This window comes from Pinus tabuliformis, chromosome 9 (genome assembly GCF_031772625.1).
Source record: "Pinus tabuliformis cultivar Carrire ecotype Pingquan chromosome 9, CPIR1, whole genome shotgun sequence".
Classification (NCBI taxonomy): domain Eukaryota; kingdom Viridiplantae; phylum Streptophyta; class Pinopsida; order Pinales; family Pinaceae; genus Pinus; species Pinus tabuliformis.
In genome coordinates this window covers 1,534,156,780-1,534,179,156 of record NC_142307.1, presented here as the reverse complement: position 1 = coordinate 1,534,179,156, position 22,377 = coordinate 1,534,156,780, and the positions used below count along the sequence as shown (strand labels likewise).

Sequence of the window (22,377 nt, the reverse complement as noted above, 5' to 3'; positions counted from 1 at the left end):
AGTTACATGTCACCTCTCCTACTTGGCACTCAATCATGCCACTTCACATCTCTCTCCTTGATGGCAAATCGAACTCTCTCATTCAATGATACATTACTCTCTCTCTCTCTCTCAATGGATTCATTCCTCTCTCTCTTTAATACTCTTACGCACCTCTTACACTCACTCACACACTTTAATGGCTCATCATAAAAAGATTCCTCTTACACCTCTTTAATGCATATGTTACACTTCTCCTTAATGGCTCGAATTACTAAGGCATGTGTTCACCTTCTTTATGGCACAAGTCACTAAAGCATACATACTCCCTCTTGATGGCATGAGTTATTAAGGCAAGTGTACCACCTTTATGGCATAAGTTACACTCCTATTTTGGCATATGTAAGTTATCCTCAATGTTGGAAAATGTAACTATGTTCAGTCTTCATTAATGTACTTGAGTCATCATGAAATGTACTTGTCAAAAGAATAAAGAAAAGAATTTTTATTATTGTAACAATGACTTATTAAATCATGGGTTTCATGCTTGGGTCATCATTATATTAGTCAAAATCCCCATTGTGGACTCCTAGGATTAATATTGAGTTTATAAAGTCATTGTACATTCAAAGAGACCCTTCTTGGGCTTTTGAATCATGTAAAAAGGTTTAGTATTGAGTCAAATATGATTTATGTACCCTCCACACCAAGTCGGCCTATGGGAGATCAAGTCGGCCTAAAGGACCCTAATTCTACCCACAAGACGCCTATAAATACAAGCTAGTCTAAGTCATTTGGATCACCATCTCTCAAGCTAGTTCGATATCTCAAAAAGAGCTGGAGAAGTGCAAACTTTGCTATCGGGAGGTCGAAAGAAGTGTGAGTTTGGGGAAGTCTACAGAGAGGAAGAAAAACAGACTTTTGGTGCCTCTCTCTCTCTGTTTCGTGGTCTGGATTGGGAGATTGAAGTCTCCTAAATTTTCATTGTTTCCGAAAGCTACCTGTTGCCGGAAGTGGCTGCCTAGTCGAAGTTGCTGGAAGGGGTCGAAGATTTGGGAGGTTAACTTGGTGTGGAGGGAAACTCTGGTCTTGGTCTAGGGTGAAGAGAGGAAGAATTATCTTGACTATGTTTTCCCCTCAAGGGGGGTTTTTCCCTCACATAGTGCCTATATCTTGTGTCTTTTGTTTTGTGATCTTCATACACACATAATATGGTAAATGCTTGATGAAATATAAGATAATAAAGAAGTAAAAGAAGCCAACACACTCACAAGTAATTACCAAAAAAAGAGAATCAAACCCTAATATAACTACTTTAATTTTCCAACATGGTATTAGAGCTAAGGTCAAGAAGAGTCGAAGATCACTTTGTTGGCATGGATTCTCCCTCTATGATGAACTACATAAGAATGGGTTGCAACACTGTTGGAAGTTGGATCAAGAAGGTCATCTACTACTTGTTCAACAAGGTCAAGAATCAAGGTTTCTTGGCTGCCCTTACAGGTTCTCTTACTGATAACAATGCATGGATCATTGATAGTGGAGCATTGAGACACATGATAGGTGAAAGTAAGCAACTTCATACACTATCAAAGGAGATATCCTCTCATGCAGTGGAATTGGGTGACAACAAAAGTTATGATGTTAGAGGCCTGGGATCAACATCGTTGAAGCTGGATAATGGATCGAAGTTGCATCTCAACAACATTCTATATGTTCCAGGTTTGAAAAAGAATTTGTTGTATATTTCTTGTTTAGAAGATAAAGGGGAAAGAGTTGCTTTTGTTGATGGAAAAGTATTGGCTTGGGGAAAAGACTCTAGCATTGATAAAGCTAGGGTTATTAGGGTTCGTGGAGGAAGTCTTTATAGGGTTATTACACCACCCCCTCAAGCTTTGGTTCATATGGAAATAAGTTTGATTGAGCTATGGCATAGGAGGTATGGTCATCTACATTACAAGGTCATCCCTACTCTTAGTTAACTGGTTCATGGTATTCCTAATATGAAGTTAGATCATGAAGGTGTGTGCAAGGGATGCTTTTTGGGGAAGCATACTAGAAAGCCATTTCATAATAGTGAAACTAGGTCTAAAGAGATATTAGACCTCATCCATTTCGATGTGTGTGGGCCCATGTCTGACAAATCACTTGGAGGTCATCTCTACTATGTGACATTCATTGATGACCATTCTAGAAAGACATGGCTCTACCTCCTCAAAACTAAAGATGAAGTATTTGATAAGTTCAAGGAGTTTAGGGTTGAAGTGGAAACCCTAACCGAAAGAAAGATAAAGACTCTAAGGTCTGACAATGGTGGGGAATACACTTCTAAGGAATTGATTGCATATTGTAAGGAAGCAGGTATTAAGAGGGAGCTCATTATTCCCTATTATCCCGAACAAAATGGATTGGCCGAAAGGAAGAATAGGTCAATTGAAGAGGGCATTCGAACTATGCTCCTTGATCAAGATCTACCAAAGTTCTTATGGGGAGAAGCAACAATGACTGTTGTATACATTCAAAATAGAAGTCCTCATAAGAGTCTTGATAATACAACACCCGAAGAAGTATTCACAAGAAAGAAGCCAAGTGTGGATCACCTCTGAATCTTTGGAAGTCCAACATATATCCATGTTCCAAAAGACAAGCGAAAGAAGTTGGACTCTACAAGTATCAAGGGAATATTCGTTGGTTATAGTATTTCCTCAAAAGCATATAGAATCTACATTAAGGAAGGAAGACAAATTGAAGTAAGCAGGGATGTCATATTCTATGAAAATCAAGCATACAAGAAATCAAAGGATATTCCTATTGATTCTGATGAAGAAGAAATTCCCATATTTGAAGAAGTTCATCATACAAACTCTACTACAAATCTCGAAGAAGAAGGACCAAGTGAGCCTATTTAATCGGTGGTTGTCCCAACCACAAGGAAGAGGCCAAATCGGTTGAAAGCTACATTAGAAGATGTTGAAGGACATGAAGCTGCGAAAGTTTCCTTCAGGGAAAGTAAGAAACCTAAGAGATATTTTGGCTATAGTACATATATGACAAAGTTAATTGAAGCCGAACCATCTACATTCATGGAAGCTGAGCATGAAGAGGTTTGGAAGAAAGCTATGCAAGAAGAATATCAATCCATCATGAAGAATGGGGTTTGGGAGATCGTTCCTAGACCTAGTGACAAATCAGTTGTCACATCGAAGTGGATCTATAAGATCAAACATGTTGTTGATGGAAGTATAGACAAGTACAAAGCAAGATTTGTTGCAAGGGGTTTCTCTCAAAAGGAAGGCATTGATTATGAAGAAACCTTTGCACCTACAGCAAGGTACACTACCATTAGCTCGTTGGTTTCATTGGCTGCTACAATGGGGTGGAATATCCATCAAATGGATGTTAAAACCGCATTTCTAAATAGGACCATTGATGAGGAAGGGTACATCGAACAACCTAAGGGATTTGAAGTGAATAGCAGGGACTCTTATGTTTGTAGACTTAAGAAGGCCCTATATGGTTTGAAGCAAGCACCTAGGGCATGGTCTGCAAGGATGGATACATATCTACTTACAATTGGGTTTGTGAAGAGTTCTGTTGATCCGAATCTCTACATCAAGGTCGTGAATAATGAGCCTGTCATTATTCTACTATATGTGGATGACCTATTCATCACAGGTGTAGAGCAAAGAATTCAAGAACGCAAGAAGATGTTGACAGCTGAATTTGAAATGAAGGATCTAGGACTGATGCACTATTACCTAGGTCTAGAAGTATGGCATAGACGTGGGAAGAAATATTTGGGGCAAGGAAAGTACATCATCGAGTTATTGCAGAAATTCGGGATGATGGATTCCAAGCCAATGATTACTCATATGATCACCAACCTCAAGAAGTTGAGGAGCTTTGACTCTAGTCTCATGGATCCTACCTCATATCGACATTTGGTGGGTTCTTTGATGTATATGGTAAATACTAGGCCATGTATATGTTTTGCAATGAACATTCTTAGTCAGTTTCAGTTGGAGCCTCGTCATGATCAATGGATAGTTGCCAAACATATATTGAGGTATCTTCGTGGCACTATACATCACTGCCTAAAGTATGATAGTAAGGAAGCCAAGCTATTTGGCTTCACAGACTCTAATTAGGGTGGCAGTGAGACCGATGGAAGGAGCACTACTAGAGGATGTTTTAGTCTGGGAGTTGTTATGATCTCATGGATGAGTAGGAAGAAAGATACTGTTGCATTGAGTAGTTCCGAGGCAAAATATGTGGTTGCATGTGAAGTAGGAAAAGAGGCTTTTTGGTTAAGGAAGCTTATAATGGATTTGTTCAAGAAGTCTCTGGGTCCTACTGTGGTTAACTGCGACAATCAAAGTTGTATCAAGATGTCTAGAGATCTCGTGTTTCATTCGAGGACGAAACATATTAATAATAAGTTCCACTTTATTAGGAACTTGGTGCAGGATTGGATCGTGAAGTTGGAGTATGTCTCGACAAATGAACAGGTAGCAGACATACTAACAAAGGTTCTTCCTAATAAGAAGTTTGAATATCTAAGGAACCTGCTTGGTTTGGTAGATATTGCTGATTGTATTGATGATAAGAATGTGGAAGAGATTTGTTGAGGCTTTGCAAGTGAAGCATTGCCTGGGAAGACATCTAGCCAGCACTTTGTGTTGATGTCTGGGTCCCAAAGTTGGAAAGGTGGTGTTGGTTATTGAGCTTCGTTTTGGATGCACACTTGGATTCTTGGGTTGGTGGTTAGCAAGTAAGCTTGATGGTACCTAGAGGGGCTGAAAACCTAAGTCCACCTTATTCCCACTTGGATAGATTACCTTGGTCAGGAATCTAGTCTATGGCATTGCGGTGCCTAAATTGTTGAATGATCAATTGGATAGATTGCCCTGGTCAGGAATCTAGTCCATGGCATTGCGGTGCCTAAAGTTCTTCATGGTTCTTATAGTTTGAGATCTTCCATTGTATTTGTACATTATGAATACCTCCCTAGTTAAGAGGGAGTGTTGGGAAATATAACTATGTTCGGTCTTCATTAATGTACTTGAGTCATCCTAAAATGTATTTGTCAAAAGAATAAAGAAAATATTTTTTATTATTGTAACAATGACTTATTAAAGCATGGGTTTCATGCTTGGGTCATCATTATATTAGTCAAAGTCCCTATTGTGGACTCCTAGGATTAATATTGAGTTTATAGAGTCATTGTACACTCAAAGAGACCCTTCTTGGGCTTTTGAATCATGTAAAAAGGTTTAGTATTGAGTCAAATATGATTTATGCGCCCTCCACATCAAGTTGGCCTAAAGGACCCTAATTTGACCCACAAGAATCCTATAAATACAAGCTAGTTGAAGTCATTTGGATCATCATCTCTCAAGCTAGTTCGATATCTTGAGAAAAGTTGGAGAAGTGCGAAATCCATTGTCTAGAGGTCGAAAGAAGTGTGAGTTTGGGGAAGTCTATAGAGAGGAAGAAAATCGACCTTTTGGTGCCTCTCTCTCTCTGTTTCGTGGTCTAGATTAGGAGATCGAAGTCTCCTAAGTTTTCATTGTCGCCGAAAGTTGCCTATTTCTAGAAGTTCCTACCTAGTTGAAGTTGCGGAAGGCGTCGAAGATCTGGGAGGCTGACTTGGCATGGAGGGAAAGTTTGGTCTTGGTCTAGGGTGAAGAGTCTCAAAGAATACTACTAAAAGGAAGAATTATCTTGACTGGGTTTTCCCCTTGAGGGGGGTTTTGCCCTGGCATGGTGCCTATGTCTTGTGTCTCTTGTTTTTTGATCTTCATACACACATAATATGGTAATTGCTTGATGAAAGATAAGATAATAAAGAAGTAAAAGAAGCCAACACACTCACAAGTAATTATCAAGAAAGGAGAAACAAACCCTAATATAACTGCTTTGATTTTCCAACACTCAAGGCATGGGAGTTACTCAATGAATTGGACCTCCTTGCTCTTACTATATATTTGTGCCTCTCATCCTCTCTACTACTCACTTGTGCATTGTGAAAGGAGAGTACGAACTTGAGAAAGAGAGAACTAGAGAGTCTAGAGAAGAATTGAGAGAGAGAGAGAATCTTGAAGAGTAAGAGCAGAACTTGGTGAGCCAAAGTAATTCAGTCTTTGCATCAACTAATGCTATCACAGATCTTCTTCAGATTTGGGTGAACTTCTTCATTCTCTCATTGTATTATGTATCTTTGTTGAACATTTGATTGCTAATAGAAGATGAATTTGGTTGGGTTTTCCCCTTGTGGGTTTTCCCCTAGTCTTTGGACCTAAACTTACTATCTCTTATTGAGTCCTTGGTGGTCTTTTATTGTGTATACGGTTTATATTCTATCTACAATTGCTTAACTAATATTGCAAATTAAAGAAGTTATTGGATCATGTAATTGTTATAGCATAGAACTTCGAAATTTCAACACCAAGCACAAGTCGGCCCTACCCATAACAAGTCAACCTAAAAGAGGTTATTCGACCTCCTCAAATTGGTATATATAAAAGCAACTTCAACGTCATTTAGCACCAAATTCGATCTCTCAAGAAAGAAGTTCAATATGAAGTTGGAAACAAGAAGAAATCTAGAGTGAAGAAGCAAGAAGACAAGGAGTAAAACCTAGCAAGGGAAAGAGGTTGAGATTTGGACTTTTCTGCTCACACGTGTAAAGTGAATTAGGGTTTTTGTGCTACTACAAGGCTGAAGAGTTGCAAGTCAAATTGCAAACCCAAGTTGTAAGGCCGAGAGCTAGATTAGGGTCGATTTGAAGGACATTAACTCTCGTTGAGTTTAAAATACTTTGGCTAATTGCAAGCGCTGACTTGGTGCTTGGAGGAGGACTTGGTCCAAGGTTCTGGGCCTTGGATTTCTCATTTGAAGCAAATTCTATATGAAGAGAAAAGATTTGTTTTGTGTTTTCCCCTTGGAGGGGTTTTGCCTTGGCTTGGAGCCTAATTCTTGTGTCCATTTTCTTAATTGTCTTTTTTCTTGATAATTGTTTGATGAAAAGATCTAATCAAGAAGCATAAAGCAAATAACTAAAGTTAAAAAGGTATTATTAAGGTTAACAAGAATTTGAATTAATAGCTCCCTACTACATTCTCCAACACAATGGAGTATGATCTAAGGTAACTTGGAGGTGATGGAGTGAAGCTACAGGGGTATATAGACTCAAGGAGGGCAAGGAGTGCAGCAAGTAAGAAAAGCACCTCAGGGTACTACTTGAGTTGGGGATCAAAAATGATATCCTGGTTTAGCAAAAAACAGATATTAGAAGCACACAATTCAATTGAGATTGAGTATATGGCTGTAGTATAGAAAGTTATGAATCCATTTGACTTCGCAAATTGCTTACAGGGTTATTTGATCAAGAGTTGAATATGACAGTGGTCTACTATGATTGGTTGTATCAAACTCTCTGAAAATCTAGTGTTCCATGACAAGTTCAAGCATATTGAGATCATGTATCTCTTCATCCAAAACAAGATCCAGAAGGGAGCATCAAGCTTCAGTGTATCACCAAAGGTAAGCAGGTTCCATACATTCTGACCAAACACTTTATTAAAGGGAAGTTTGTATTTTACAGAGACAAGCGTGGAGTGGCACATAAAACCTTCCCCACTATGAGGGAGTGTTGATGTTTGTAGCTCAGAGAGGTACTTCCTCACAAGTCCAGTGTCAAACATGTGGAAGTCATCTAAAAGGAAATTCCTTAGGACTTTGGAAAGTCACTTTAATTAAAGGAATTATTAAAGTGAATAATCTTTTGAACTATTGAGTTAGGAAAGTCTAATAAATTGTAAGTTAATCACATCGGTGATTTAGACTCAATCTCAATTGTTGAACTCAAGTTAGGTGACATCTAATATCAGCCATCAATCACTTTAAAGATTAGGGTTAGAGATTGAACTCAAAATTATGTCATAAAAGAAGCCAAAGTGAAGAAAAAGACACACAATGATTGAGACCCAAAGGGCAGTGACTCAAGGAGAACAGCATTGGCGATGAAGGAACTTCATCCAGTGTTCAAGTCCAAAGCAGACAAGAAGCATTCATTAGCAACAAAGAGATCAGCTAGAAATCTAATCTAAAGCAAGCCATATAGAAAATCGAGGGCAATCGTATAGCGTAGCAAAACTATAGGTCAAGGGAAGACATATAGCAAAATACACAGGCCATACAGGCCATACAGTTCACACAACAACGATGTGAGATCAAGCGGTGATTCAGGAATTTAGGATCGTATGGACTGTACAAGTGCCCAAATAAATTTCAGAAATTTATTGTAGCTTGTATTGTATTCTGAGAGGTCCACTTTCCTTGTAAGAGAGCCCTTGTAAGCTTGGAAATTATTTGAATGAAGAGTTGATTTTGAAGAGAAAATTTTGCTATGTGTTTTATTGTGTAAATTGATTTCATTTGCTTCTGCTATTTTTATTTCGAATTAAAATTCCAGTCATTATATTTTATTCTTTGAGCAATTAAATTTTCAGGAAGGAAATCCCATGGAAATAATTTATCTAGGCACTAGAATTAAAATTTTGACATGGTTAACCCTTCAAATTGCATTTGAAAACTTGTCAAAGATTCCATGGGCAAAGCACATTGAGAAGCATTCCATCATTATCAGATCATGTCAAAATGCGAAAAAATCCAGACTTCCATTATTCCAGAGTTCATCACTATGTATTCCAAATTTTGCAGCCCTACGGGGATTATGTAAAAAATGATTCTAGTATGATGAAAAAGAGTCATGTAAAAGGCCTAGGTAGCTTAGGATTGTACTAGCAAGTGAGTTCACTCTAGAGAGTATTTTTTCTTAGCTCATTATTTGTGTTTTTCAACACTTATAATCAAGTTTTTCTCCTAGATAATACCCCAAAGCTAGAGTGCGGCTTGATGGTAAAGTCTTACGTGAGTCCTATTGTCTAGAATTAATGTATATTACGATACTAGATCATCTTTAAAGTTTCACAGAATTTGGTTGAGTCTAAGTGTAAACTTTTAATTGTCAAAATTTCTCGCTAGACAGATATTTTCTATGTAATTTAAATGTAAAATGTAACAAGTGTTGTTTACAGAAGTTGTAGGGGGTATGAGTAATCAAAATTAGACCTCAACACCTCAACTTTCTGTTTAGACACACTTTGGAGTCAAAAAATGTTTATTTACCCCTCAAATCCTTCTTTTCCATTTTTGGCAAAAAATGGCGAATAATTAGCCAAAAAATAAAATGAGAGAAAAAATAAAAATTCTCTCCAAGTGGAAATGATAAAAAATTGAGGTGGACTTTCCCAAGAAAAGAGTCAAGTCAAAAAGTGATGGAATCTCCACAAATCAAGAAAAGATGGCCAAGGAAAAATTTGATGGTCCAGAAAAGAAGCACATGTCCCAGCAAATCAAATTTTTAAAACAAGATGGTCTATGATGGTTAAATTGAATGAGATATTTTCGAGGAAAAAGATGGGAAAAAATTTTGAATGGTCCAAAACCACTCTAGCAATCAATTTTTTCTCCACCCAGCCACTCCTTCCATGCAAACATCTCCCTCTCATGGAAATCTGCATAGAGGTATCAAGGGTTCGATTTGCTTTAAGGAGGACTAGACGTTTTGTGGATGAATCTAGACGTTTTACACTAGGAGGGGGATATCTCTCTCATTTTTTTTCTATAAATTCAGCTCTAAGCTCCTCATTGTATGATTTGTAATCCAGCGCCTTGACTATCAAATCTTTGGGGCACTTTTGTAAAGGAATTTTCTGAATAATAAATAAAGTATTTGGGGTTAATGCTTTGTGGTGTTATTCTTCTACATCTATGGTAAATTTTTTATGATTTATTTGTTCTTAATGCTCTATTGGTGTTAATTAAATTGTTATTTCCATTTGCCATGATTTGGATCTAATGATGTACAGTTATCTTGCATTAATATTTGGATTAGAGAAACACTCTAAATCTAGAAGCGCTAGTGGGTTTTCAATTGGACCCCTAGTTTTCTTTTTCATTGTGCTATCTAATCCCTTGTGGATCTAACAATATCTTGTGAAAGTGTATAGAGATCTATTTTCTGAATCAAATCTTGAGCGTTTGGGGAAGTTTTCGGTTGAACCTGTTGAAATGTAACTAGTGTCGGTCTTCATAATTGTAAATGAGTCATGATGTAATCATTGATGTACTTGTCAAAAGAAAAAGAAAAGAAAAATGTATTTTGTAAAAGAAACTTATTTATGTAAATGGTTTTCTTGCCCATTGGTTTATTGTCCTAGGTCAAAGCACCCATTGTGTGCTCTAGGGCCTTGTGCAAAGTCAAAGAGTCAATATGTTAATTTTAGGTATGTTCTATGCTTAGAGCAATTTATTTCAATTTTCACCGTTAGTTCAATATCTTTTCCAGATTAGCAATCACATCAGCATTAAAGTAAATTGCAGATAGAACATAAACATAGATCGCAAAAGACAAGCCAAGACAACAAGACACAAGATGTGGTGCTAGCCAAGGACAAACCCCAATGTGGGGAACCCTTGATCAATTCTTCTTATATGTTCTTCAATAGTTCAGCGGAGAGAGAGAGATAGTAAATTTACAACAGAAATCAACACTTTGACTTATCTAGATAAGAGCATAGATCATCTCTAAGAAGATGATACATGAGATCAGTTGAAGACATGTTGCTTGCTTCAATTGATTCTCCAAGGTGACTCCTTCACCTATCATTGTGTTGCATCTCGTCATCATGCTGCACCTCATCATGCTGCACCATGTTGCACCCTATGTTGCACTGTTGTCCTATGTGCCATTGTTGAACCATGTTGTCATACATGTCTCATGTGCTTGCCACAGCTATCCATGTTGTCCATGCTTGCATGTTGCACCATGCTTTGCCATGTTGCATCATGTTGTCCATGCTTGCTGTCCCATTATGCCACTGCTGCACAATGTCATGGTTGTCCCATTGTGCCACTGCTACACAATGTCATTGTTGTCCCATTACACATGTCATTGTTGTTGTCCCATTGTTAGCATGCTTTCATTGTAACATTGTTGTACCTTCCTAAACTGCATCATCATGTTATTGTTGTTGTTAGCATGCCTTTGCTATTGTCCCATTACACATGTCATTGTTGTTGTCCCATTGCACCATGTCATTGCTGCTGTTAGCATGCCTTTGTTGTTGTCCCATTGCACCATGTCGTTGTTGTTGTTAGCATGCCTTTGTTGTTGTCCCATTACACATGTCATCGTTGTTGTTAGCATGCCTTTTTTGCTGTCCCATTACACATGTCATTGCTTCTATTAGCATACCTTTGCTGTTGTCCCATTGCACCATGTCATTGCTGCTGTTAACATGCCTTTGTTGCTGTCCCATTACACTTACGTTTCTCTGAATATGTATGTACCATTGCCTAGTTGTCCTAGTTTTTTTGCTATAACAACTGTACCTAACAGTCATGCCCAAAACACTGTTGTTCTAGGCATATGGCAACCCTTAACACTTTCTTCAGCTCGCAGTTCTAGGGTCCTTGACTGCAGCAATCTTGGACTGGTTAGGGTACTTCCAACAACCCTTCAATCTGCTCAGAAGTGCCCTCCTTTACTGCGGCCAGGGCACGTTGAGGCCTCCTTTATACATCATTCATTGGCGTCTATAGTGTTGCATTAGTCCTTCTATTCCCTGCAGCTAGAGTACAACATGACCCTCCTTTCTCTGCGTTAGATGTCTTTTCCTAGGACAGTGTTTAGGGCTTTTAAGAACAGCTGCTTAGGGTCACTTCTAGACCTGCGTTTAGGGGAGTTAAAACTTCTCCTTGCTGCGCTATAGAAGTCTCCTCATTGACTGCGTTAGGGCTTCTTCATTGACTACGTTAGGGCTTCTTCATTAGGGCAGCGTTTACCCTAGGGCACTCCCTCTAGATCTCTCCTCCATCAAAACCCAAAATAGAATGAAGAGAGAGATCACAAGATTGTGAGTGTGTCAAAATGACTTGAAGGCTACCTCTATTTATACTAAAACGTTGAGCACAAGTGGGGGTAGTTTGGTTGCTGGCCGACCTTGACGAATTGTCTTATAACACAATTAAATTCATAACTCCATGAATACTTATCAGAATCGGATGATCTTTAGATCAATCCTACACCTCTCGATGGGAGGGGTCCAAGACAAATATCAGCTGCCATAAATAAGATGACCCACATGGAGTTTGGCCCTAGTTGCCAATTTTAACACTCCTTCTCAACTTGGGAGAACTCCATCCGCTGATCCACCAACTGTACTATCTCTGCCATCAATGCCCTGCACTGCTTTTCTCTGCTCTGCCCTGCTGAGCTCTGCCCTGCCCCGCTGAGCTCTGCCCTGCCCCGCTAAGCTTTGCCCTGTTGAGCTCTACTCTGCCCTGCTGAGCTCTGCTCTACTCTGTTGAACCATGAAGAAGAAGAATTGATCAAGAATGTCTCATACCATTCTCCACTAACACGAAGTCAGTTCCATATGAAGAGAGTGTGTCATACCACTCTTACTAACCTGAAGTCAATTTCATTGATCCCAGATCAATATCACAAGAGATTGTCTCAAACCACTCATACTGAACCCAGATCAATGGATGTCATCCTAGCATAGGGAGTACAGTAGATACAACGATGTGTCCATCGATAGTACTACTATGGTCCCTAACCCCATTTCCCTGCTCATTGGCCAGATGAGAGGTACTTCCCATGAGTCCCATACTGCATGGGTAGGATGCCTCGACAGGAGAACCATTCATCCTGTCCCTAAGTCACCTCTGGGTATCAGAGGGGAAGGCTGAGCCATCCACCCTATACACAGCGCACCATTAGGGGAGGGTGAGTCGCCCTATGGTCGCGTGTTGCTCGAGTAAGTACCCCAAGCCCCCAAAGCTCCCAGAGCTCAATGCATGCAACATGCAAGACCCTTATAAGAAGGTCTCTTAACGACTCCAAGTCATTCGGGAAAGTCACGAATTTGACCTTTCCCCGGGCTTAGAAACAATGTCTGCGACCTGCACATCAGTCTCAATGCGATGGAGCCTCCTCGCTCATTGACGTACCATATCCCAGATAAGGTAGTATCTGATGTCTATATGTTGGAGAAATTATAGAATACGGGATTCCTCAACAATCGAATCCCCCCCTGGTTGACACAGGAGATCACTATGGTATCCATCATGTGCCTAAACAGCGCACTGAAGAGCTTCCACAACCAGGCAGCTTCACACGAGATCATACTTATAGCAACCGACTTCTGCTTATAGCAACCGACTTCTGCTTCCTGCTCATCCAAGATATCGAAGCAGAACCCAAAGAGAACCAGCACTCAGAAGTGCTCTTGCGATCCTCCACTTTGCCTGCCCAATCAGCATTCAAATAATCATGCAGCTTTACGTTTCCAGCAGTGTACCTCAATCCATGAGAGATTGTGCCTCGAAGATATCTCAGAAGATTCTTGGCACCAATCCAATGAGGTTCAACCATATATGAGCTCATCATGCTAACTGCAAAACATATATCTGGAAGAAAATTCACCAAGAACATCAATGCGAATGAGTTTATGAAACTCAGAGGCATTTCCCAAATCTGGTCCGGCATCACTACCACATAACTTCTGAAAGTTAAGCTCCATCGAGGTAGTCATGGGCTTGCAGTTCACCATTCTAAATCCGGAATCCGACTCCCTCTTACATTTGCAAATGAGAGGGTCTGCACCTATCAGAAAGAGGTCATCCTCAGAAGGTGCCGGTATGAGAGGTCTATCATCCACAACCTTCAAGCAATGGTTTGGATGCACTTCACTCCTAGTGAATCTCAGCTTCATCAGATAGCTATCAATCCTCTCATACTACGCCCGGGGAGTTAAGCCTTAGAGGGTTTTCTTCCACCTGCATACATGAAATTTCCAATCATGAATCTCAAACTCCTCAGGTTGTTCCAAACCTATGGAACTGCTACATGAGGGGATTGGTCCCCTTGTAAGATTTTCCTTCGGTACATCTCATACATGTACCTTCATGCTCTTTTGAATTCAGGCATCCCTGTCACCATCTGACTCACATCGGTTAGGGCCCCATAAAGTAGACCTCTGGTGCTATAGATGAGGTGTCAACTGACATGGTCCTCAATGGACCATCTTGCAACTCTATACAAATTGCCAACCCTGAACCCATGAGTAAAAGCACCTTTGAAAATTCTATAAACACGTACCTTTCCATCGATGAATGCCACCCTGAAATCTTTGACTTCCATTGCCGAAATGGACACCAGGTTCTTCTTGCGTTCAGGTACATAAAGAGCTTCTTTTAAATGAATTGAGTTACCCTCATTCAATTGAGAGGTAACATTCCCTACACCCTTTCCTAGACAGGTGGCATTGACTCCAAGTAAAATCCCACGAGTGTTTCCATCTCTACCAAATTAGAGAGAGCACCCTCCTATCCGATGAAGTGCCTTGAAGCACTACAATCAATAAGCCAGATTCCCAAAGAGTCTGGGGGAGAGGGCCAATATAAGATAATGCTTCTTTATCTTATCAAAAACAACATTTGATTCTTCATACCTGGGGTTCCTTGCTTTCTTTGAAGAGTCGGTCGTTTCCTTGATGATCTGCATTACCTGTCATTCCTCCGATCATTAAAGATGTCCTTGGAATGATTGTTATCATCAAGTGTTGTGTCCTTACCATTCGGACACTCCTTTACATAATAGTCGGACTTATTACAACCAACGCATCTGCCTTTCCTTCCACCCTTAGATCCGGACTTCCCATTGCAGTGATCTTTAGGTAGGCCATCAGAAGCTTCTGTTGCGCCATTCTGATAATGTTCTCTGCTTCGACTTCACCCTTGCCAAATTTGAAGAGGGATGAGGAATCCATTGATCCTTTTGTCCTTTCCCAACTGGCTTCGGCGATTGCTCTTTCACTCTTGCTTGGGCTTTGTCTTCACCTCACCTCTGATACCATGTTAATTTTAGGTATGTTTTATGCTTAGAGCAATTTATTTCAATTTTCACTGTTAGTTCAATATCTTTTCCAAATTAGCAATCACATCAGCATTAAAGTAAATTGTAGATAGAACATAAACATAGATCGCAGAAGACAAGCGAAGACAACAAGACACAATATGTGGCGCTAGCCAGGGAGAAACCTCAATGTGGGGAAACCCTTGATCAATTCTTCTTATATGTTCTTCAATAGTTCAGCAGAGAGAGAGATAGTACATTTACAACAGAAGTCAACACTTTGACTTATTTAGATAAGAGCATCAGTTGAAGACATACTGTCTGCTTCAACTGATTCTCCAAGGTGACTCCTTCACCTATCATTGTGCTGCATCTCGTCATCATGTTGCACCTCATCGCGCTGCACCATGCTGCACCCTATGCTGCACTATCGTCCTATGTGCCATTGTTGAACCATGTTGTCATACAACATGTCTCATGTGCTTGCCACAGCTATCCATGTTGTCCATGCTTGCATGCTGCACCATGTTTGCCATGCTATCCATGTTTGCCATGTTGCACCATGCTATCCATGCTTGTTGTCCCATTGTGCCATTGCTGCATAATGTCATTGTTGTCCCATTACACATGTCATTGCTGCTGTCCCATTGTTAGCATGCTTTCATTGTAACATTGTTATACCTTCCTAAACTGCATCATCATGTTATTGCTGTTGTTAGCATGCCTTTGCTGCTGTCCCATTACACATGTCATTGTTGAAGTAAGCATGCCTTTGTTGTTGTCCCATTGCAGCATGTCATTGCTGCTATTAGCATGCCTTTGCTGCTGTCCCATTACACGTCATTGCTGCTGTTAGCATCCCTTTTCTGCTGTCCCATTACACATGTCATTGCTTCTGTTAGCATGCCTTTGCTGTTGTCCCATTGCACCATGTCATTGCTGCTGTTAGCATGACTTTGCTGCTGTCCCATTACACTTACGTTGCTCTAAATATGTATGTACCATTGCCTAGTTGTCCTAGTTTTACTGCTGTAACAACTGTACCTAATAGTCATGCCCAAAACACTGTTGTTCTAGGCATATGCCAGCCCTTAACACTTTCTTCAGCTCACAGTTCTAGGGTCCTTGACTGCAGCAATCTTGGACTGGTTAGGGTACTTCCAACAACCCTTCAATCTGCCCAGAAGTGCCCTCATTTACTGCAGCTAGGGCACGTTGAGGCCTCCTTTATACATCATTCATTGGCGTCTATAGTGTTGCATTAGTCCTTCTATTCCCTGCAGCTAGGGCACAACATGACCCTCCTTTCTCTGCGTTAGATGTCTTTTCCTAGGACAGTGTTTAGGGCTTTTAAGAACAGCTGCTTAGGGTCTCTTCTAGACCTGCGTTTAGGGCAGTTAAAACTTCTCCTTGCTGCACTATAGAAGTCTCCTCATTGACTGTGTTAGGGCTTCTTCATTGACTACGTTTGATGAAGGAGAGATCTAGAGGGAGTGCCCTAAGCTAAACACTGCCCTAATGAAGAAGCCCTAAAACCCAAAACAGAATGAAGGGAGAGATCACAAGAGTGTGAGTGTGTCAAAATGACTTGAAGGCCACCTCTATTTATACTAAAACGTTGAGCACAAGTGGGGGCAGTTTGGTTGCTAGCCGACCTTGATGAATTGTCTTATAACACAATTAAATTCATAAATCCATGAATACTTATCGGAATCGGATGATCTTTAGATCAATCCTATACCTCTTGATGAGAGGGATCCAAGAAAAATATCAGCTGCCATAAATAAGATGACCCACATGGAGTTTGGCCCTAGGGATATCTCTCATTTTTTTTTCTATAAATTCAGCTCTAAGCTCCTCATTGTATGATTTGTAATCGAGCTACTTGGCTATCAAATCTCTGGGGCACTTTTGTACTAGAATTTTCTAAATAATAAATAAAGTATTTGGGGTTAATGCTTTGTGGTGTTATTCTTCTACATCTATGGTAATTTTTTTCTGATTTATTTGTTCTTAATGCTCTATTGGTGTTAATTAAATTGTTATTTCCATTTGCCATGATTTGGATCTAATGATGTACAGTTATCTTGCATTAATATTTGGATTAGAGAAACACTCTAAATCTAGAAGTGCTAGTGGGTTTTCAATTGGACCCCTAGTCTTCTTTTTCATTGTGCTATCTAATCCCTTGTGGATCTAACAATATCTTGTGAAAGTGTGTAGAGATCTATTTTCTGAATCAAATCTTCAGCGTTTGGGGAAGTTTTCGGTTGAACCTATTGATATGTGACTAGTGTCAGTCTTCATAATTGTAAATGAGTCATGATGTAATTATTGATGTACTTGTCAAAAGAAAAAGAAAAAGAAAAATGTATTTTGTAAAAAAAAATTATTTATGTAAATGGTTTTCTTGCCCATTGGTTTATTGTCCTAGGTCAAAGCACCCATTGTGTGCTCTAGGGTCTTGTGCAAAGTCAAACAGTCGATACTCATGATGTAAAGTCCCTTGGAGGGCTCTTGTATTAAGAAGAAAGAAAAATATTTTATGTAAAAGTTAAGTCTAAAAGCCTCCAAAGCAACAAGTCGTCCAGCTCCTCAAGTCGGCCTAGATGAGACCTAATGTTCCCCTCAAGATGCCTATAAAAAGAGAGAACTCGTCCTCATTTGTACACACACCAAAAAAAGAATTTTCTGATCTGATCTAATCTAAGAAGGAGCAGCAAAATTTCTTGTAGAGGCAGCGAAAAGAGGAGTGAAATTATGTTTTGGGCATCCTCTCTAGCTCACACATGCAAGTTGTTGGAGGAAACTAAGGTTTCCTCAGATTTTTTTTTGCAGAGATTTTGTTGAAGGGTTTGGTTGGCTTGTCCTTTGGTTGTTCTTGGGTCAAGGTTTTGGAAGTCTTCATTGAATTAATTCTGTAAGGAAGAGTTTCTAGGTTTTCCTCTTGTGGGGTTTTGCCCTGGCTTGGAGCCTATTTCTGGTGTCTTCTTGTCTGCCTTGTGATCTTCTCACTAGCATTTGTCTTCATGATGAACAAAACAAAACTATAATAATAATGCCCTAATCTAAATCACAAGAAAGTATCAAGGATTAAGCAAAATCAATTTAATAATTACCCTAACTACTCTACCCTAGATTTCTCAACAGAACCAACCAACTCTCAAGCAGATACATGTTTGAAGAACCCACATCGAATTATCTCTAAGGTTTATCATAAGATATGTTTTAAAGGGAGATTCTTTGCCATAGCTTGTAAATCTTATCATTAATTCTTGATATATATCTATTTATGTGCTTTATTTGTCAGATCTAGCTATTTTAGACCTTGTTTCTTGCTACCCAAAAATGGAGATGTCCTCACACTCTTTGGGCTAGTAGATCCATATAGTGTTACTTGGGAGCGGGAGCAGGAGCAAAAACGGGTGCGAGAGCGACATTTTCAAAAGCTCCCAGTTTGGGAGTGAATCCCGGAGCGTTTTTTATATAATATATAAATTTTTTATATTTTGATACATATATGTCAACAAAAACATGTAGAATGACGAATTAGATATAAAAGACAAAAATACATAGATTGAACCATATAACAATAATCATCTAGAAGTTATTATCTTCATCAACCACGTCCACAAGTTAGTAACATAGTAACACACAACATATTGAGTCTCATCATTCATCAATCTTAAAGTTTCAAGCTTTCAAAATTCAATATATAACATTTATCATCATTGATCACCAAAGTTGTACTTGTAAGCTAAGTGGAACCATTACAACAAATAATATCTAACATGAACTGAAATTTTATAAAATGAAATGAAATGAAACAACTTTCAACTTTCATGAAGCATCATATTCATAATTCATTACTAATGAGTTATAATTGCCAGCTTCAAACTTAAATTGTCTTATATTGTTTAAAAAAAATATCATAATAAATATGAAAGAGTCAATAGTTGTAAAAACTACTAGAAACTAGAAAAGACAAGTAAATCTATTATCTATTGCTTATGCTTGGGCCTCTTGCCACCACGAGAAATGTCTAATTTTTTAGTCTTGTTGGAAAATCAGGATCTTTGTCATTAATATCACCCTCTAAGCATTAATATCCAGAGGTATCTTTGTCATTACCTTTGTATTTGTATAGGGATCTGTGTCATTAATATCACCCTCTAAGCATTAACATAAGATAGAAAAAGCATAGCATGTCAAGTCAAGATTTTGTTTGAGTGATGCGTACATTTTTAGGAGGGTCATGATAGATGAGTTCGACAACCAATGTCACTAACATCAAGGTACATAGAGGGATTGGTGCTCTTGATTAAATACGAGTTCCATACCCTAATACATGACAAAATTCAATGGAATCATTGCAATCCCCCAATCCTGAAATCCTGAATAACTGATAAGTCTGCTGGATTTTGAATGAAATCTAAAATTCTACTTTCTCCATATGAGATCCAATGAGGTCGGAACCACTCTCAAACATTACCATGAATCACATATCAATACTAAGGCCATAGGCTTGATCATTAAGCTGCCCCACTCAAATCTTATTTGTTTCTTTGAAAAAAAATTGCATTTTACCATGAATCACATATCAATACTAGGGCCATAGGCTTGATCATTAAGCTGCCCCACTCAAAACTTATTTGTTTCTTTGAAAAAAAATTGCATTTGGAACATTACTGCAAAAAAAAATTTGCAAAAAAGGCTAAACGCTCCCGAAAACGCAGGGAGCATTTTTTTGAGGGAGCTCGCTCCAGAGCAGCTCCCGCTCGGAGCGCGAATTGGGAGCGGGAGCGAGGGCGGGGGGGGGCGCTCCCCCGCAACTCTGGATCCGTAGTTTTTTTGTAAATATTCTAAACCCTTTGTATATAAATCATTTTTCCCTTGTATATATTTGGATCTCCTCTCTAACTTTTGCGCAGATCTGAAGGAAGATCAAGGATTTGGCTTCGATATTTTTATAAAAAATTTCTTGCAAGTGGAAATTTGAGGATCAAAGAGACAGAATTTTTTTAGAATCTACACTTGATCGTTGATCAAGTCATCATCGTCTCCTCTCTCCATTTGCCTGTGCAGATCCTAGATGGCTAAAGTTTTGAGCAATGTTGCACGTAACCCCCCCCCCCCCCCCGCCAAGGATCCTCACACTCTTTGGCCTAGTAGATCCGTAGTTTTTTTGTGAATATTCTAAACCCTTTGTATATAAATCATTTTTCCCTCGTATATATTTGGATCTCCTCTCTAACTTTTGCGCAGATCTGAAGGAAGATAAAGGATTTGGCTTGGAAATTTTTTATAAAACATTTCTTGCAAGTGTAAATTTGAGGATCAAAGAGACAAATAATTTTTTGAAGCTAGAATCTACACTTGATGGTTGATCAAGCCATCACCCTCTCCTCTCTCCATTTGCCTGTGCAGATCCTAGATGGCTAAAGTTTTAAGCAATGTTGCACGAAACGCCCCCCCGCCCCCCAAGGATCCAAACTTCAAAGTCCAAACTCGTGATTTCTACAGACTTGTATCTTTTAAAGGTGCTAAAAGTGCAGGATAGCAGAAAGCTTGTTCTCTTTTGGGGCATAGAATCACAAGTAATTCAATGAGAGATCATCTCACTTGGTGTATCCACTCTTAACTTGTGACATCAAAGGGAGTATTTATTTGAGGTATTTCAGTGTTTCACTCTTTCTCAAGTGTTGTTTGTGTTTTCTACGTTATTCATTCATACATCACATTTAGCAGCCATGTTCAATTAACACCTAACCTTCATCTAACATAAGGTTCCCCTCATGGCATTGTAGGAGTTGGCCTAAAGTGAAAAGAGATTGTGTTAAGGTGACAATAGGTACATCTCCTGTATGCTTACCGCTTAGCACCTTGAACAGACCTTGCTAACGCTGCTAAGCCAGGCAGTAACACGGCCAAACACCAACAGAAATGTTTCCAAGGGCAAGGAAATTTTGACAAACGTTCTGGTGGCCAAAAGCCGGTAACAGACTTGCTCTGGATACCAAATGTGATGAACCAATCCAGTTCAGATCGCAGATATCCAAAATATTTGGAGCAATACAAAGAAATCTGTTTAGGATAAAAATATTATGTTCAATATCATGCATTTTATATATTACTTTTATCCTGAATGGATTTCTTCATATTTTTCCATATATCTTGGATATCCATGATCTGTATTGGATTGGTTCGTCACACTAACTCTTTGAGAAGCCTGTGAAAATTTGAGAGCTCGCTACCAAACCCATCAATTATAATTTATGACCCATGGAAAAGATAATATACAGTTTTTCACAGTTAAAATGCCATCTTAAAACAACATAAAAATACATACCTCTGGGATATTATGCAAGGCAATGGCCAGCGCCAAGTTCAAACCAACACGGAGTCCCTGCAACCAAGATTTATGAAATATCTTAGATAATAGGTGAAAAACCCAATCATATATGAATTTATCTGCAATGTACGCCTATACTGTATCAATTGGGGTTATCCCAGGTGGTTGAAAGGAAGGAACGGAATCCTCCCCTCCCAGGTTCAATTCCTGCAAATGGCATGATGGATGTTGACAGTATTGACAGTATGTATATTCTTCATATGGAATATACAGCATTGTACCTGTGAAGAAAAAAAGAAAAAAATGTACACACTATACTGTGAATTTGTCAGCACTTTCTAATCAGATAATGGAATTGCATCTAAAAACTCATTCTATAAAAGATACAAGAAGCAAGGGAATTTTCCTATGCACCTACTATTCAGGTATATGGGTCATGCTACATCCTTTTCGCCTGCTTGTTCTAACTGCTAATGAAGCAAAGAGAGGTATTTCAGTAGGCTATATATTTGGTTCCTAGGCAGGAAGGTTTTGCCAGTAAGCAGTCAATGCACTGTGCATGCGGGGTGCAGGGGTGGGTTGTTTGGGAAATGTTGAGGAACCAGAGTCAAACTATTAATCAGCCTATCCTAAAATCAAAAAGTCTACCATCCTTCATTATCAGTCAAAACTGGCAATTTTAAAGGCATATCTTGAAATGTGTCCATGTAAGAAATTTAGCCTCCTTACGTGCAATCTTTCTCCCAGAGTCCCAACGTATAACTTGAATAATATTTTTGAGACATGACCCAACAACCAAAAAAGAGGGAAGATGTGTAACACCTTGATTGATCCCAGGAAAACAGCCATTCCTTCTGGAAAATTATGCAGACTGATACCTGTCAGACAAAGACAAGTAAATTCTAAACTCATCAGTCTGCATCAGCATTCAGTGTCCACTGTCATCTTTCCACACGTAAATACAGAAGCAGGACAACAGACACTATCTTTATGGTTTTGCTTAGAATGAATAAAAATTTATGTATTTTGGTGTCCATACAATTCACATGCATACAGG

At 39.1% G+C, this 22,377-nt stretch overlaps 1 protein-coding gene across 7 annotated transcripts in view; it reads right to left on the bottom strand.

Moving 5' to 3' along the window:
- LOC149154467 (ZIP metal ion transporter family) overlaps nt 1–22,377 on the bottom strand; it is a 311,479-nt gene that overhangs the window by 167,302 nt on the left and 121,800 nt on the right. For all 7 annotated transcript variants that reach the window (XM_089439031.1, XM_089439034.1, XM_089439032.1 and 4 more), the window contains 2 exons: nt 22,143–22,198; nt 21,318–21,374 (listed from right to left, as the gene is read on the bottom strand). In XM_089439031.1, coding sequence (XP_089295157.1) covers nt 21,318–21,374; nt 22,143–22,198 — 113 coding nt within the window. The remainder of the gene's footprint in view (nt 1–21,317; nt 21,375–22,142; nt 22,199–22,377) is intronic.